The sequence below is a fragment of the Rhinolophus sinicus genome, chromosome 3, assembly GCF_057876585.1.
Source record: "Rhinolophus sinicus isolate RSI-liver-muscle chromosome 3, RSI-T2T, whole genome shotgun sequence".
Taxonomy (NCBI): domain Eukaryota; kingdom Metazoa; phylum Chordata; class Mammalia; order Chiroptera; family Rhinolophidae; genus Rhinolophus; species Rhinolophus sinicus.
Window position 1 is genome coordinate 66,011,615 of NC_142503.1, and position 17,456 is coordinate 66,029,070.

General features: G+C 32.3%; 1 protein-coding gene across 1 annotated transcript in view; it reads right to left on the reverse strand.

Moving 5' to 3' along the window:
* Positions 1–17,456, reverse strand: part of CHD1 (chromodomain helicase DNA binding protein 1) — a 72,749-nt gene that overhangs the window by 25,386 nt on the left and 29,907 nt on the right. Inside the window, exons 6-19 of the mRNA XM_019727925.3 lie at positions 16,981–17,130; positions 16,569–16,840; positions 14,783–15,008; positions 14,293–14,393; positions 13,881–14,059; positions 12,748–12,875; positions 11,509–11,725; positions 10,624–10,713; positions 9,386–9,576; positions 8,489–8,677; positions 7,089–7,251; positions 6,100–6,252; positions 3,914–3,985; positions 3,308–3,457 (exon numbers count right to left, since the gene is read on the reverse strand). Coding sequence (XP_019583484.2) covers positions 3,308–3,457; positions 3,914–3,985; positions 6,100–6,252; positions 7,089–7,251; positions 8,489–8,677; positions 9,386–9,576; positions 10,624–10,713; positions 11,509–11,725; positions 12,748–12,875; positions 13,881–14,059; positions 14,293–14,393; positions 14,783–15,008; positions 16,569–16,840; positions 16,981–17,130 — 2,281 coding nt within the window. The remainder of the gene's footprint in view (positions 1–3,307; positions 3,458–3,913; positions 3,986–6,099; positions 6,253–7,088; positions 7,252–8,488; positions 8,678–9,385; positions 9,577–10,623; positions 10,714–11,508; positions 11,726–12,747; positions 12,876–13,880; positions 14,060–14,292; positions 14,394–14,782; positions 15,009–16,568; positions 16,841–16,980; positions 17,131–17,456) is intronic.

A 17,456-nucleotide genomic window follows, 5' to 3' on the forward strand; every position in this document is an offset into this window, starting at 1 on the left:
TCCTAGAATAGTCCTATATGTTGAAATATATACTGCATTTCCCCAAAAATAAGACCAGGTCTTATATTCATTTTTGCTCCAAAAGAAGCATTAGGGCTTATTTTCAGGGGGTGTCTTATTTTTTCATGTACAACAATCTACATTTATTCATGTATAACAATCTATTTACCCACTTAGTCATATACAAAAATCTACATTTATTCAAATAGTCCCATCATCTTTTGGAACATCGTCATAACTCTCCAAACCCCAAATTCCGGCTTGAATTTCTTGCGACTCCATTTCCTATAGAACCATTGGCCCCAATCTCTCATGTCCAGCAATAGAGCTCTCCTCAAATGAGCACTTCTTGTCCATGTAGCCTGCTCGTAGTGCACTGGCAACACAGCTGTCAGTGATTTTATCCCATGAGTTCTTCACCCAAGTCACAACCTCTTGCAGGCTAGGCTTCACAAAGTTTCCATGCTGATTTCTCTCCATTCTATTTTCAATGTAGTTATTGATTTCCATGTGCAAATCTTCCTTGAATGGCTTGTTTATTGCAGTACCTAGAGTCTGGAGATAGGCAGTCATTCCTGTGGGAATCATTATTTGATCTATTCTTCTCTCTGCAAGGAAGTTCTTCATGTCTTTAGCATAGTGAGTGCTGGCTGAATCCCAGACTAGCAGATGTCTTTGGCCACCTTGCAAAATAAGTGGCAGCATGAAATCGACCCACTTCCTTATAACTGCTTATGTGCACCAGGCTTTTTCAGTTTCAAGAACATAAATGCCTGAAACACATCCAACCTTATCTTTCTTGCCCTTAGTGATGATTAGAGGTGGGGCTTTCTTTCCATCCAGACGAACTGCCAAAATACAGGTAACACGTGCACTTTCGTAACCAGTGGAGAGAATGTAGATTGATGACGCATCCCTCTGATCAATTGTCGTGTGAGATCCTTGGCCCATAAACACTGCAGTTTCATCCATAGCCATCATGTTGGAGAGTTGGTATTTAGAAAAGTCGATGCCATCAACAAAGGACTCGATGGCAAGTGCACGTTTAATAACTTCAGTATCTTCCAGCTTGCACAGTGTTGTCGATCTTAGAGACGATCCAGCCAGTGTTGCGATGCTTTGAATTCTTCTGGGGATATTTCTAACTGTGGTACCACTGCAAGGGCAAATGCCTGAATATCAGCCCTGCACACAACCAAAACCTTTGCTCTTCTGTCAGCAATCCATTCACAGATGATGTCTTCCAGCTCAGGAAATAATGGTTGCTGACCTGATCCACATTTGCGCTTCTTAGCATTTCCCTCGTCCACCTATTGACTGAGATTATCATACTCTGCTCGCCATTTTTGGACCATTCAGAGATTCAACTTCTTCTCTTTGCAGTCTTTGCAGAAAGCCGTAGGATTCTTGCCCTGGGAGTCCTCCACGATTCCTTTCTTGTACTCAATGGAATAGCTTTATTTTTGCACTCATCTTGTCTGGGGGTCAAGACATTATTCCCTTTAAATCCACCATTAAATTAAGTGTTAACTGAAGACTTATGAGACAGGAGTGGCAACAAAAATGATGACAGTTAAGAATGATGACCCACACAAAAGTGACGAAAAATTGCAGGCACCAAAATTCAGAAAATGTTTATTATATATGAGTGCATTAAGTACATCCGTTACAACACATGACATATTGAATTATGAAGATTCATATTAGACACAACCTCGTCTGTTCGTTCAAGTGTGCACGTTATTAGTACATTGTGTCTGTACTCTGGTCATTCGGCAATAAGTCTCGAGTTCATGTTTACATAGGCGTTTACCTCTTGTCCAAAGGTGTCTGCTTGGGTATTTGCAAATACTTAATTATAATTTATATTATCATTTATTTTAAGTATTAATGTCAATATTATTTATTTAAATTTAATTATATATTAATATTATTTTATAATTCAATACGTCCGTCATGTGATGTATTGGATGTACTAAATGTGTCCGTCTGGCTGACAATCTTAATTGGGGTTTATTTTTGTGGTAGGGTGTATATTATGAGCATCCTGAAAAATCATGCTAGGGCTTATTTTCCGGTTAGGTCTTATTTTCAGGAAAATACGGTACTATTTCAAAAGAACGTTTTTACCTGAATTACTGTAAGGGCATTAGAATTCAAATTACATGTATCCATTTCAAGATTAAAAAGCATATACTAAAAATAGTTGCTATAAAAAGGGGGTCACTTGTTCTGATGAAGTTCAGAACTACTACTCTAAACAAGCTTTCAGTTAGGGGGAATGTCATCTTGTTCCAGAGAATAAGAAATTATAGAAAGAAGCACGATGTGATACATTCCTGATGAGGCAACTTTACTAAAATTATTTGAATGAAACATTTTTTTAGTTTTAAATTATGTATTTTTTCAGTAAGAAATGTTTTAAAGGTATTATATATAAATGAGCTAAATAAATAAGCTTTTTTGTGCTACTTGCTCATATCTCCTGTTTTGGAGAAGTTTGAGAAGCACTATTCTAGATGGAGGTAAATGAATTAAAATACAAAGACCAATGCATCAAAAAGATGACAGACGGTTTTTCTCAAGGCTTGTTACAACTGCCAGACAGTTGTACAAAAAGTATAAAATGAAAATGGCTTTTGTGCATAGAAAATCTTGCAGGAACATGTATAAAATGCAGGCTAACAAAAAGGTAGCAATATATACTAAGCAAAATCTCTTTCAATAATTAAGTAAATGAAGACATTACAAAATTTATACGCAATGAAAAACATTGTGTCCTAGATGATGTATTACAGAATTGCACACCTGAAAACTATGTAACTTTACTAACCATTGTCACCCCAATAAACTTTCTTTTTTTTTTAACTTTTATTTATTTTAACTGTGTTTTTCCAAGACCCATCAGCTCCAAGTCAAGTAGTTGTTTCAATCTAGTTGTGGAGGGCACAGCTCACAATGGCCCATATGAGGATCGAACGAGCAACCCTGTTGTTAAGAGCACCACGCTCTAACCAACTGAGCTAACCAGCCACCTCAATAAACTTGAATTAAAAAAACGAAAACAAAAACACTGTGTTCTATAGTTGTAAACAGAATGCATGATCAAAAGAGAGTGCATGATCCTACTGAGGCAGTTATCTCAGTGTCAGACTTTCAGGGGAGTTTGGTAAATCTGAGTTCCTCAGTACTCTATCTGTTAAATAGCAATATGACTGTGTTCCTACGATCTGATCAGGAGGGTAAACCAAAACCATAATAATCATAAAAAGATTCTGAAAGAGTAAAATAAGGGGAGTAAAAATACCTGTTTCTTTTGCCCGATTCGATGAGCTCTAGCCTGTGCCTGAAGATCATTTTGTGGATTCCAATCAGAATCAAATATAACAACAGTGTCGGCAGAGGCTAAATTAATTCCTAGACCTCCAGCTCTTGTGGAAAGCAAAAAGCAGAAATCCTATAAGGAATTATAAATAGGCACGATTTTAAATTCTTCTAAACTGTGACAGTAATAATTGATATAAAGATTTTATAATTGATTTTTTTTAAATGTAAAAAGTATTTTACCAATAAAATTGAAAGGTAGATTTTAAAAATATTAAAATATATAAAACTCTAACAAAACCAAACAAGACCCCAAATTACAGCTACACATGGGAAACGTAAACACCAACTTCAACAAGAATTCTAAATGAAAGTGAGCTAATTTACTTTGAAGCAAATTAACTATCTTATGCTGAAATAGTATTAATAAGAAAGGGTGAAATTCTTCAAATTTAACATAGAATACTGATTTAAAAACTTCACTTGCAAATGTAAGCTAGCTAGCACCAATAAGACTCTAAAAAAACGAAACTACAAGTATGACTAAAATAATGACTAAAACAATTTACAATATTAAAAGCATTCATACCTCTGACCCTTCAGCATTAAAATGATCTAGAGCTTGTTTCCTCAGCTCCCCTTTTATTGATCCATCTAATCTCTAGAATAAAACACATTAAAATACTTCATATAACAGATTGAAAAATTTTAAAAAGGAATCAAAATCAATTATAAAATTAAGTATGACCATGCACCATTGCTTTGCTAAGACTGTAAGACTAGAAGGTACTTCTTAGGCAGTAAAACAATGCCCAGTCATTCCGTCTCTAGAGTCTGTGCTCTTAACCACTAGGACTGCTTCTCCAAATAGTAAATAATAGCATGGGCTTTAATTCTACCTGACACCCACTGTAAGAAATGTATTTTACATGTGAATGAGTACACAGCTATAAACTCAAAGCAAGTTTCATGACTCAATGTACTGTGATATATACCCTATTTTATAATCTATTTCATTTTTTTAAAATGTTAGTACAATTCATTAAAGTGATTCCCAGACCCATGAATAGATTACAGCCCACAGTTTAAAAAACACTGAATAAGTCCAGTGTGGTTACTGGACCAACAGCATCCGTGTCACCTAAGAACTTAGAAATGCACACTACTGAACTCCATCTCAGACTGATTGAATTAGAAACTCTTTAGAGGGGGGTCCAGCAAAAATTCTCTGGTTAAAGTTAGAATCACTGGTTTAGGGCACCACTGGTTTAGAGCCCACATGTGAGTATACATGGGTGCCTTGGGCAAGTGATTTGATCTTTCTCCTTGTCAGTTTCCTCCTCAGTACATGGACATAATGACAGTACTTACTTCATAGATATTCAGTGAGAGAATAAAACACTTAGCACAGTGCCTGACATGCCGAGTGATTACTAAACATGAGCTAAAAAGATGTCCAAAATAAAATGTTTTAAATACTGTTGTCTCTTTTTCACTAAAAATTACAATTAGAAAAAACTTTTTAAAAATAGTTGTATATCATTTATTGAGGCATAACCTAAACCAAAAGAAAGTTAAAAATGATTTTCTCTGGGAAGTGATCTGGAAATAAGAAAGGACTAGGAGCAGAGAACAGTTGCTTACAAATACTTCTGTACTAATTCTTTTAGTTTGACCATGTATACATAACAATTGGTCTAAAAACAAACCAATATAGGGATATGGTGGGGGCAGGGGGAACAGAATAGGGATGACAGCTGAAAGTACAGCTTCTTTTTAAGGTAGTAAAAACATTCTAAAAATTGACTGTGGTGATGATTACATATATTTGTGAATATACTAAAAACCACTGAATTGTACACTTTAAATGGATGAATTGTATGGAATAGAAATCACATCTCAATAAAGCTGTTAAAAAAAAAATCAGTGGTACTCTTTCTACTTTTTCCCTTAAATGATTACATATTTCACAATCATGTTCATATCATCAAACACCTGTCCTTCATAGCATTTTCCAGAATGTAATGTTCTATTTGTTCGTAATTACCTGCTTAATGTCTACTTCCCACACCAGGTTGTAAGCTCCAGCAGAGCAAAGATTATGTGTGCTGAGGTTGATCATTATAATTCTACTTCTATTTTACTGCCTGCACTAAATATATATCATTCACTAGTTGTATATACTGAGTGTTTGCTATGTTCCAAGTATTCATAAAATCACTGTAAGGATTAAAATTATTAGATGTAAAGTACTGAGATTAGCACCTAACTCTAGTATTAAACACTCATCCACATCATCTTTAATTATGTTGAATGAATTTCAAAATAAATATTGAATAAATGGAAAATAAGCCCATTTTGGTCTTTGGTATCTTCCCTGAAGTCATCTGGTTTTATTTAGTAAACTATACATTAGAATAATTATAAGCACATAAATCTTCAGAATCTGCAACGGTCCTGGGAGTAACATTCACAAGGATTTGCTCTCTTTTCATTCCTCAGACTAAAGTCTAATATATAAGGCTGCTCCTTTAGACTTGAACACAGAAAAGAAATATATAGAATGAAAAGAAAAATTAGAGAAAAGAAATTGCTTTGTTATTAAGATCAAGAAGAAAAAAAAGAGAATGACAAATGGAATTTTTTTCAGACACATTTTCTTAGTTTATATGAAAATCTGTACTTCGTTTACAAAAGAATTTCAAAGGTTTGTAGAATATGCTGAGGAACTAGGTGAAATTTAAGGCAACAAAAATGACAAAATGAAATGCTTACTTGAAAGGGAAATTGACGATATTTCAAATATTCTGCAAGTATGTCTAACATCCGCACCATTTGAGAAAAAATAAGAACTCTATTGCCTCTTTCTCTTAGGCGAATTAACAGCTTGTCAAGAAGAATCAATTTTCCGCTACTACGGATTAAGTGCTAAGGAAACAATAAATTACAACTATTATAACATTTTAAAAGAACAAATCAAATGAAACAAATGCCCCTTTAATTCTCTCGTTTGTTTAATTATTTTAAATGAGATTTAAAATTTTCATAATGTTGGATCAGTTTTTAAAACCTAGGACCTTTATCATTTTGCTCTGTGATTTAAGCTAAAATTTTCCTTGCCATTTAGCATCTATGTTTTTGTTGTTTTTTCAGGAGGAAAAAAGGCATTGTTTCAGTCTGTTTTCTCGTTATTACACTATTTCTCCAAAAATCTAAGCTGTAAAACAATACACTGGAAGAAGCAGCAACTAAGCAACCAAAGGTTTTAAAAGAGTAAGAAAATGTATTATAATTTATACATGTAGAACTTCATGATCCTAGCACTTTAAAGCACTACTGTGGCTAGATGGCAACTGTGCTTTTTTGACTTCTCATTTGTCTTCCAGAAACGAGAGGAAGGTTAAGATCTGAAGTCAACATGTTCATCTTAAGACTATCATTTGCAATGTCATGAATTCAGAATGATCACTATTAGTGAAATGTTTTCACAATTAAGAATATACTAAGAGATTTTTGCTGGATAAATTACAAAAGCCTATAATTAGATCCATTTTTATAAAAATGATCAAAATAACTAATTAATAAATTATCATTTTAATGGCTTTTATAAAGACTAAAAAACAATACCATTATTTACATATACCATTAATCAAAGAGAACTTCTAACAGATATATTAAAGCATTTTGCTATTTTCAGTTATAACTGAAATAAACATTTCTAGAATTTTGCTTTACCAAAATTATAGTTATTTTAAAATTCTTACTTGTAAGGCCTCCTGTTTATTATAGAATTCATTATTATCTGGTGGTTTAATGAGGTAGCAGTGATTACAACATTTCTTTAGCTCCATCATAATATTCAAAAAGCCTGAGGTACTGCCCTTGGAACCTTTGCTGAGGGCTTTGTAATTTCTAGTTAATATCCATCTGTTTTAAAAAAAAATCATGAAAATGATGTTTAGCAGAGAACAATTACCAGGATGAATTCTAATACCATAGAAAATAAGCACCAAACCAAAATTGTTTACCATTATAAAGTTCACAGCTGGATATATAATGGACCAAACCTTGTTCACAAGACAGATGAACCTCGTTCATAAGACTAATGAGACCACGTAACTTGTTATCTGAATCATTAACTATAGATGGTAAAAATTTAATGAAACAGTGAATATTAGGTATTAATCCTTTTCTCCAAAAATTTACTTTAAAAATGGTCAATTGTGTTATCTATCTTAACCTTATAAATTTCACTACATTAGGCAGCTAATACAGACTTAAAAGAAACCTCATAATACCTGGTTTAGCCACACTGCCTTCTCTAAATTATGATTACACAATATATATATGCAAGCTATAGAAAAATTATGGGTGGTTATTTTATTACTCCACAAACTATACATAACATTTCCTCTCACCATGATCTATTAATACTTTGTTTTGTACAACCTTTTATTTTCTTCCTTTTTACAAGGTTAGTCTTCAAAGGACGTAAAAGTTGTATCTCTGATTTGTCTCAAAATGAATGGGGTTGAGGGAATTGGGGGTGGCTACAGATAAAATAATACTGGCTGTGAATTGAAAAAAACAGCTGAGCGATGGGAGTTTGTTTCTGAGAATTCAAATGCTTGCAGCAGTGCATTTTATGCAATTAAATGTTTAAGTAGATACTAGGAGAGCCTTTTGATTCACTGAAGTGTTACTATATAAATCTGACATGCATAATTTATACAAAAAAATTCAATATTAATATCAAAAAGCAAGCCTAACATTTTTTAGGGAGGCTTAAAATTTTTTTCTAAGTTTCTTTTTCTGAATTCTACTGCTGTCAATTACATAAATATCATAATTACATAATCATGTCTCAGCATCAGGGAAATGACACTTAAAACAAACCCCCTGTAAGGTAACAGCGTATGAAATAGAGAAAAGCAACTAATGATGTGTTAAAGGTGAATTATTTAATCTTATAATCACCCATGATCTTGGACATGTCATTAAATCTCTCTTTGCCCTAATATGCCATAGACTAAATCTATTCTAAAATTCAAGAATTGTTACTGCTCTAAGAGCCTAATAGGGGAAGGGGGACACCTCAATGAGACAAGTATAGGGCGGTTATTTAGAATTAAATGTCTGAACATGTGCTCAGTTTACAACTTACTTGTAATATTGTTTCTGTAAAGCACTCATTTCCATTCTTAAAATCTGCTCAACCTTGGCAGGAAGGGATTTTTCCACATCTTTCTTAACTCTGCGTAATAGAAATGGCTCAAGCTCCTTGTGGAGGCTTGCGTAACCATATTCTCTGCCTTTGCCGTGTTCTTCTTCAAAATCTTCCCATGAAGAAAACCTTACAAATTAAAAAAAATGGAAGAATCACTAAAAAAAGTCAAACTGCATCTGAGATATTTTTCAGGGTAGTCACATGTAAACAAAACATAGATTTTAGGAAAACAATTAGCTAAAATTAGTCACTTTTAATACCTATTCTTCTCAAGAAATCTATTACACACTTAGATAAGATGAAATATAAGTTGTTTTACAAAAATGGTTCTCCTTAAGCTAAATAAAGATGAAATATTCTCAAACATGAGAGTAATTATTACTAAAATATTTCACAGAGAATGTAATTAAGCTTAAAGTTCTGAAACTACTGAGAGTATGTATGTGACCTTGAACAAGCTGTTTATCCTTATCTAGTCTAGCTTTCCTCATTTAGAAAATGAGATTACCTGCACCTTGTTATTTTTACTGCTACTGTTAAATACTGAGAATGATACTGTTTTGTTTTCTAAGCAAGATATATTTTGAACATGGGGAAAATCAACTGTTTTAATTTATATGAGTTCAAGCTTATTTATTTACAAACTAAAAAATTAAAATAATACTACAAATATGAAATATTCCATCCCATTTCGTTTTTTCTCCTCCTTAATAATCTGAGGTTTAATGTTTTAGGACAATAAAACCTCTTGCTGACCTTATTATCTACACTAATTATTGTCCTCCTAAACTTAGCATACAAAACATCGAAATTGTATATCCCGATTTATCTTACTTTTCTGGCATAATGAAATGAAGCAAAGACCAGAGCTCTTTGAGGGAGTTTTGTAGAGGAGTTCCAGTGATAAGGAGACGGTGATTGGACTTAAAGTCTATTAAAGTTTTATACAGAAGAGAGTCATCATTCTTTAATCGATGTGCTTCATCTACACCTATAAATGCCCAATTCAGACCTCCAAGGAATGCCTTAAAGTGAAAAAGAACATAGTTAATGTTTTGAGAGAAAAACTAAATTCAAACTTAGCCTTCCCATTTGACCTAAATTCAAATTATTAAAATGAGGCAAATTAAAATTAAACACAAGCTTTTGTCTAATTCTTAAATAAAAATTGTATTATTTCAACATTTATTGGAATACTCAAATCAAGTAATTCAACATGCAAAATAAAGTTATTTCCATGACTAATTCAGCCACTATAAAACAAAGCATAACATCAAGTGAAAGCTTTTACTAGCTTACATATTCAAATAAAGAAAAAAATGGTATCATCTAAAAATTTTACAACACATTTTTAGCCTAAGTTCAGTAGAAGCCTTTATTAATGTCAATTTGTAGAGAATATGATATAAATTTGGAACAGTGTCTTAATTCAAGTATAGATATAATTCACTGTATAATTTCTATGAACTATAGATTTCTCAACATATAAACATGGGTCTCTTACTTAAAACAGAGATAGGTCTGATTCTGCTACTTAATAGTTGTATGACATTAGGCAAGTTCATTAACTTCTTTCAGACTTGGTGTTTCTTTCCAGTAAAGTAGGGGTAGCAATATCTTGCAAAGTAGATGGGAATTATTTGAGATATTAACGATGAAGAATTAAGTAGGGCAATTGCTATAACACATTTAGCACAGTGCTTTACCCAGTGGTAGTTTAATCCTGTTAGCTATCTATCTTCCTCCTCTTATAAATCAACAGATACTACATCAAACTAGTTTCATGTAAGTCAGGAGTTGGCAAAGTTTTATGTAAAGAGCCAGATGGTAAATATTGTAGGCTTTGCAGACAAATGTGTGGTGGTCTCTGTCATATATTCTTTGGTTTGTTTTTATAACCTTTTAAAAATGTAAATACTATTCTTAGTTCAAGGGTCATAAAAAAATAAGCCAGATTTGACTCATAGATTGTAGTTTGCTGACCCGATTTAAATTATCTTCTCATCCTACCCATAACACATTGTAAAGGAAAAACCAATATCCATCAAACAGAAAAATATAGCAATACACACCTTATCCTTCAATAAAATTTCATAAGTTGTTAACAGTATATTAAATTTTAACCGTTTGGTCTGGGGATGCATCCATTCATGAGTTCTTATCTATCAAGAAATTTTAAAGATAATTTTAAGAAACACATTAATAAAATCATACTTTTACCTGAATATCTAAAACACACAAGAAACTATTATGTAATAAAATAGTTTAAATTATTCTTGATATAGTCCAACAAGTTACATTGACCATATAGTAAGTAAAATGTAAATACCACACCCCATCGAAATCGTCTATAAAAAAATAAAGCAGACATGTTTTTAACACTACACAATTTTCACTGAAGGACGTTAACAAAACACTAGTGGATTAACTCATTTAACAACATTTATGGATAAAATATGATATCTCAAGTTTGCTTCACAATAATTGGGAGGAAAGTACCATGTAGAGGTACAGGTGAAACAAAACTGGCAATGAGCTAAAATTGTGAAGTTGGAGATAGGCACATGGAGGTTTATTATACTCTGTTTGCTTTCATGTATATTTGAAACTCTTCATACGAAAGAAAAAAATACATCCACCATGTTTCCCCGAAAATAAGACCGGGTCTCACATTGAGTTTTGTTCCAAAAGACGCATTAGGGTTTATGTTCAGGGGATGTTATCCTGAAAAATCATGCTAGGGCTTATTTTCCAGTTAGGTCTTATTTTCGGGGAAACACGGTATAAAGTAACACTAAACCAAAAACTGATTTTTATCATAGTCAATTAAACATGTATCAAACACTTACTTTATGGCCAAGTTCTATGCTAGAAACTAAGACTATAAAGACAAATAAAATACTTGTCCTCAAAGACAAGTATGCCTAGATTTCTAAATTTGTGGAAAAACAACTTACCATGTTTCTGCTGTTAATGTCACCTAAATAAACCACGGCATTCATTTGAGAAGCCCATGTCTGAATTTCCCTCTGCCAGGAAGTGAGAGTGGAGAGTGGTACTACTAACAGAAAAGGTCCGTATAATTGATGTTCATGAAACAAATAGTTCAGAAATGAGATCGTCTGTATTGTTTTTCCAAGGCCCATTTCATCAGCAAGTATGCAACTATTTCCTCTACAAAGTTAAAAAGAACAATTATGTGCAATAAAGATTCAAATTTACAAAGAAACCTTTTTACATAACCCATGTATAAGTTTACATGAAAAGTTAAATAAAGTTAATCTGATAGGTATTATATACAATATACCACTTTTATTAGCTATAAGTAATAAATGTAAAGGTCTTTGTAACAGTGTAACAGAAGTGGAGAGAATTTACCATTTTAAGCCAGAAGCCTAAAGACTGACGGTATTATCTTGAATCAATTATGTAGCCAAGAACTCAATCCACCTACAACTGTTAAGAGTCCAGATATACAAAGGGTGCCAAGGAAATGTATACACATTTTAAGAAAGGAAAACTATTAAAATTAGAATACTCAATATATATATATATATATACACCAATAACACAAGATGAATACAAATCACGTTTGACTTCTGCAATTACAAAAGGTGCTCAAACTGGTTACCATCAACCTCCAGACACTTCTGATTATGGCAAACTACTGCTTGAGCAACATTGACTGAAGTGTCCACTTGCATACATTTTTTTGGCACCCCTGGTATTAAGTAAAAAGTAAACAGGAACAACACATAGCAGGAAAAACTATAGCTATGGGTAAGTTAAAAAAAAAAAAAAAAATTTGCACCCTAGAGTCATCTTATATTGCCAGTAATGGAGCTGGGGACATAGGAGAGAGGGGAAAAAATGGAGGGCTAAATGGGTATTCGAAACAACTGTAAGAAAGAGAAACAGTTCAGGAATAGTGTGCAACAGGAATATATTATATATATTCTGACTTGAAGTTCAATAAAAACTTTAAGTACTGTGACAATCAAACAGGTTAAACTCAAAACTCCATTGGATTTTCTGCTTAGTATGTAATAAGTACTGTTTATATATAAGGAAATCCAAAGACCTGCATAAAAATACCAAAGTGTATTTATCTTTATGTTGGTAGAAATCTTTTCCAAATTCTGTATTTGTAAAATTATCATCCTCTCAAATTAAACAGATGACTCAAATATACTTACTTGCACCAAGAGTGAGCAAGCCAATTTAAACCATTCAGTTGATAATCTCTTAATTCTAAACCCTCATGTCCTCCAATATAGGCTGGCTGCTTCTTTAGTGCTACAAATCTTGGCCTTTGCTTCAATACCTTCAACAGAAATAAATGTTAATATGAAAAATTATTAAATGTAACAAATTATATTAAAAGATGAAAATCTCAGCTTTCATCATAAATTTTGAAATTTCATCTCAAATCATCAAACTCAGAAATTCCATGACAAAAAATACATCTGAGCATTCAAAAAAGACTGTTTTCTATTACTATGACAAGAATGTATAGTGAAATATTTTGCCACTTTTTTTGAATAAAAAATTAAAGAGATAAGCTCCTGCTGTAATATTTGGGCTTTGTGTATTTCACAAAGGAAAGCTATGTTAAATTCATTCATTTTTAACCAATGCTCAACTCTGACCTAGAAATAAACCATAAAACTGGCTTAACTTCCCACTTAATTTCTGATTTCTAAATTACCATTATGACTATAGTTCAATCTTGTAATAAGAAAATAAATTTTAGTGGTACTTAGATCCCAAAACTATCACTAATAATAAATTATAAAGATCTTATATGGTGTTTCCCCCAAAATAAGACTGGGTCTTATATTAATTTTTGTTCCAAAAGATGCATTAGGATTTATGTTCAGGGGATGTCATCCTGAAAAATCATACTAAGGCTTATTTTCCGGTTAGGTCTTCTTTTCGGGGGAAACACGGTATTAGGTAAGGTAGTTCTGAAAACCTTTTTATGGGTATATCTCTCTTTTCGTTTCCTACCTTCAAAGAAAATATTCACTACCTTTTAAATCAATCATATACATCTGGTTTTGGAAGGAATTTTCCCTATTTGGTATCCCTAACTTACCACAACTACCACCACCATTTTTCTGACAAAGTTTTGCTCACCAAGGCTAAAAGACAGTACCACATCTAAAATCACATAGCAATTACAGGAATGTCATTTCCTGTAAGACCTATCATTCAAGCAGTTCTCTTCCTTAGCCTATCTCAAATCAGAATCTAACTCTCTATGTGGGCTTGTAATATTTAGGATGCATAAATACATTTTCAATAATTAAAAATGTAAAATACTCACCTTGCAATCTTTGAAAGGAGTGGTTTTTGATTGATTCCTGCTAAAATACTCATCTATGTATGTTTGAAACTTTTTGGAAATAAGAGCGCCATCCTCCCAGCTGCACTCTGAGTATGGAAGGCCCTGCCATTTGCAATAATAATCAGGATAACCAGCTGCTGATTTTTGATTGGAATGAGCTGTGAGATAAATCAGACATTTATTTAATCTTTTTTTACATCAAATCTTATCCAAGGAATAATTCTTGGTAAAAACTACACAAGTGAAAATTAGTCATCTGGTTTACAATACTCTATTACAGTTAAAGCAAGCTACTGCATTTGATGTGTGTGTGACAAATTTTAATTTTTTTTTTTCAGATCATTTCAAGCATGGAACAATAAAAATTCAATTAGAATTATTTATTACTAACCAATTATTCGCTCCACTATTTGATACTGTTTATGCAGATCATCTGTAAGTTCTTGCTGGCAATTATAATATTCCACATCTTCTGGAGAAGCATTTTTCAACCTGAAAGATTATTAAATCCAGGGAGACTTCAGAATCTCCTCTAAATAACCCATCCCCCAAACATTATTAATAGCACAAAATCTCCCATTTTTGCTTTTATCATGTGAGCCAGTTTAAAGAATAAAGAAATTGAAACAGAAATAAAGTAAATCATTAATTTTTTTAACTTTAAAAATTAAATATGAGACACTTTCTGTGTGACTGTTATCCAGAAGAGTGTTAGGTATGGTTATTCCTAAGCCCTTTTACCTTGAGATGAAATACAAATAAATATACAAATAGTTATTTTAGATTATTGTTTGGTTCTTGACAAGGTATTCCTTGTTAATAAAAAAGTTTAGTAATTATCTTTGATCTATAAACAATTAAGTATAATATAAAACATTTACCATCTTTTTGTTTCTTGATCTTTTTTCTTATAATTATCCAATTTTTTCATTCCTCTAACATTCTGCTGCTTAAGGGTTTCTTCTGTCTCCCAAGTATTGTGAATATGGGACCATCCTTTCCATTTAATTAAATACTGGATTTCTCCTGGCTCCTTGCTTTTTTCAAATCCTGCATTTGGGTCACCATCTGCTTCAACTGCGTAGATGGTTGTAGTAGCACCAGTAGCTGAAAAAGGAAACACAATATATTCCCTTTAATTCTGTTACAGGAGTACTTCTTTGAACTCAAAAATTCAAAAATATGAATAGAAAAATATATGCTCTCTTAAAGTATCAGAACAAGAATTTATATGAAGTTATATTGCACATACATAACAGAAATTCAGAATTTTAGAATAGAAAGGTTATCTAATTTAATCCCTTCCATTTTAAAATTAGAAAAACAAGGTCAAAAGACAGTGGCATGAGCGGCCGGTTAGTTTAGTTGGTTATAACACGGTGCTCTTAACAACAAGGTTGCTGGTTTGATCCCCACATGGGCCACCATTGTGAGCTGTGCCCTGCACAACGAGACTGAAACAATTACTTGACTTGGAGCTGATGGGTCCTGGAAAAACACCTTAAAATAAATAAGAGTTAAAAAAAAAAAAAAAAAAAAAAAAAAAAAAAAAAAAAAAAAAAAAAAAAGACAGTGGCACACCTAAGATCATACAGCAACTTATAATAACTGATGATTGGGAGACTGATAATTAGAAACTAATTTAAAAAAAATCATCGTAAAAAACTGTATGTCTGAAATCACTGTCAAAGAAGTATCTGTACCCTCATGTTCACTGCAGCATTATTTACAATAGCCAAGACATGGAAACAAACTAAGTGTCCATCAACAGATGAATGAACAAAGAAGTTGTGGTGCATATACATACAATGGAATTATATTCAGCCATAAAAAAAGAAGGAAATTCTGCCATTTGTAACAACATGGATGGACTTTGAGGGCATTATGCTAAGTGAAATAGGTCAGACAAAAAAAGACAAATGCTGTATAATCTCATATAAAAAACTCATAAAGAGATTAGGTTTATAGTAACCAGAGGCAAGAGGTATATGGTAAAAGTTGTTAAAAGGTTCAAAATTCCAGTTATAAGATAAATAAGTACTGGGGATGTAATGTACATCATGGCTACAGTTAACAATGCTGGATGATACATTTGAAAGTTACTAAGAGAGTGGATTCTAAAAGTTCTCATCACAAAAGAAGAATTTCTCTTTTTTTTATCTATATGAGATGATTGATGTATGTTACCTAAACTTATCGTAGTAATCATTTCGCAATACATGTAAGTCATTATGTTGTCCACCTTAAACTTATACAACGCTATATGTCAATTACATCTCAACAAAACAAAAAGAGGGAAATGCATGTAAAATAACTAAAAATAACATACATATTTGAGGCAAGATTAAAAAAACATTTTTAAAAACCAAACTGTCTGTGAAATTCAAAGTACCTAAAGAACTTTTATGGATGGTGATAGAAAAACTCAAATACACAGGTCAAAATTTTTCTAATTATCTGCAATTATGAAGTGAGGTCAAATGGATATTTTCTGGGAAGAAAATATTCAAGCTAAGAGCAAAGTATATTCACAGCAAATATGAAAAACAGAAGAAAATCCACCCTCTTTGCTTTCAAAATTGAAAAATTTTCAAGAAGCACTTAACTCTACTAAATATTATTGAAACCAGCAAACAAACAAAAAAAAAAAACAAAAAAAAAAAATACCTCCTTTTCTCCCAGTCCGACAATCCATAAACCGTTCTATAGTTTCAAATTCCTCTTCCTCAGGCTGAGGAACATCCTCTCCACAAACTTCCAATAGGTCATCAGAATCTGTTTTCATTTCTTCGTCTTCCTTATAGCTAACATTGACAGTTGCTTGGCGTCGAGAACTTCTTTTGTCAGTATCATAATCTTCATCATCATCCTCCTCCTCAGATGAATCAATCTGTCTCTTTTTTTGTCCAAGAATCTTCTTTCCATTTTTTGACTTAGATCTAGGGAAGACCAGAGGGAGAGAGGTGTTTTACAGAAACAATGGCATAAAACCATATTTGAGAAACTATATACGAAAAGAATGAATACCTTCTTATAACCAACAATTTTCAGCATCAAACTAAGAACATACTATACTTACCTATTTTGAGGTTTTCTGCTTTTAACTTTGTTTTTTGGCTCATAATCAGATTCTGTTTCATCACAACTGCTTTTATCTCTTTCTTCTTCAGATTCTGAATCTGAACCAGACTGAGATGGAGATCCAGACCCAGACATCTGCCAGTCTTCACTGTATATAAAATATATAAAGTATGTTTATTTACACTTACATCATATAGCAAACTTTGTCTCTGATAAAATACAAAATTAATCAAATTACATTCTAGTTAATATTAAAAATGTTGCTTTCATCTATACTAAAAATATCTAAATGTCTGTAGAAAAGGAAATGCTGGAAAATATTCTTCATAGATTTCTCTCATAACTCCAGAGTTTTCTTAATCATTTAGTTTATACTTCAAAGAATGGCAAATGAGTAAATGTTCTTTTGATTATCACAGTGGATGAAAACATACTATGTTAATTTAAAGAATCACAGGGTTTAATTTTGATAAT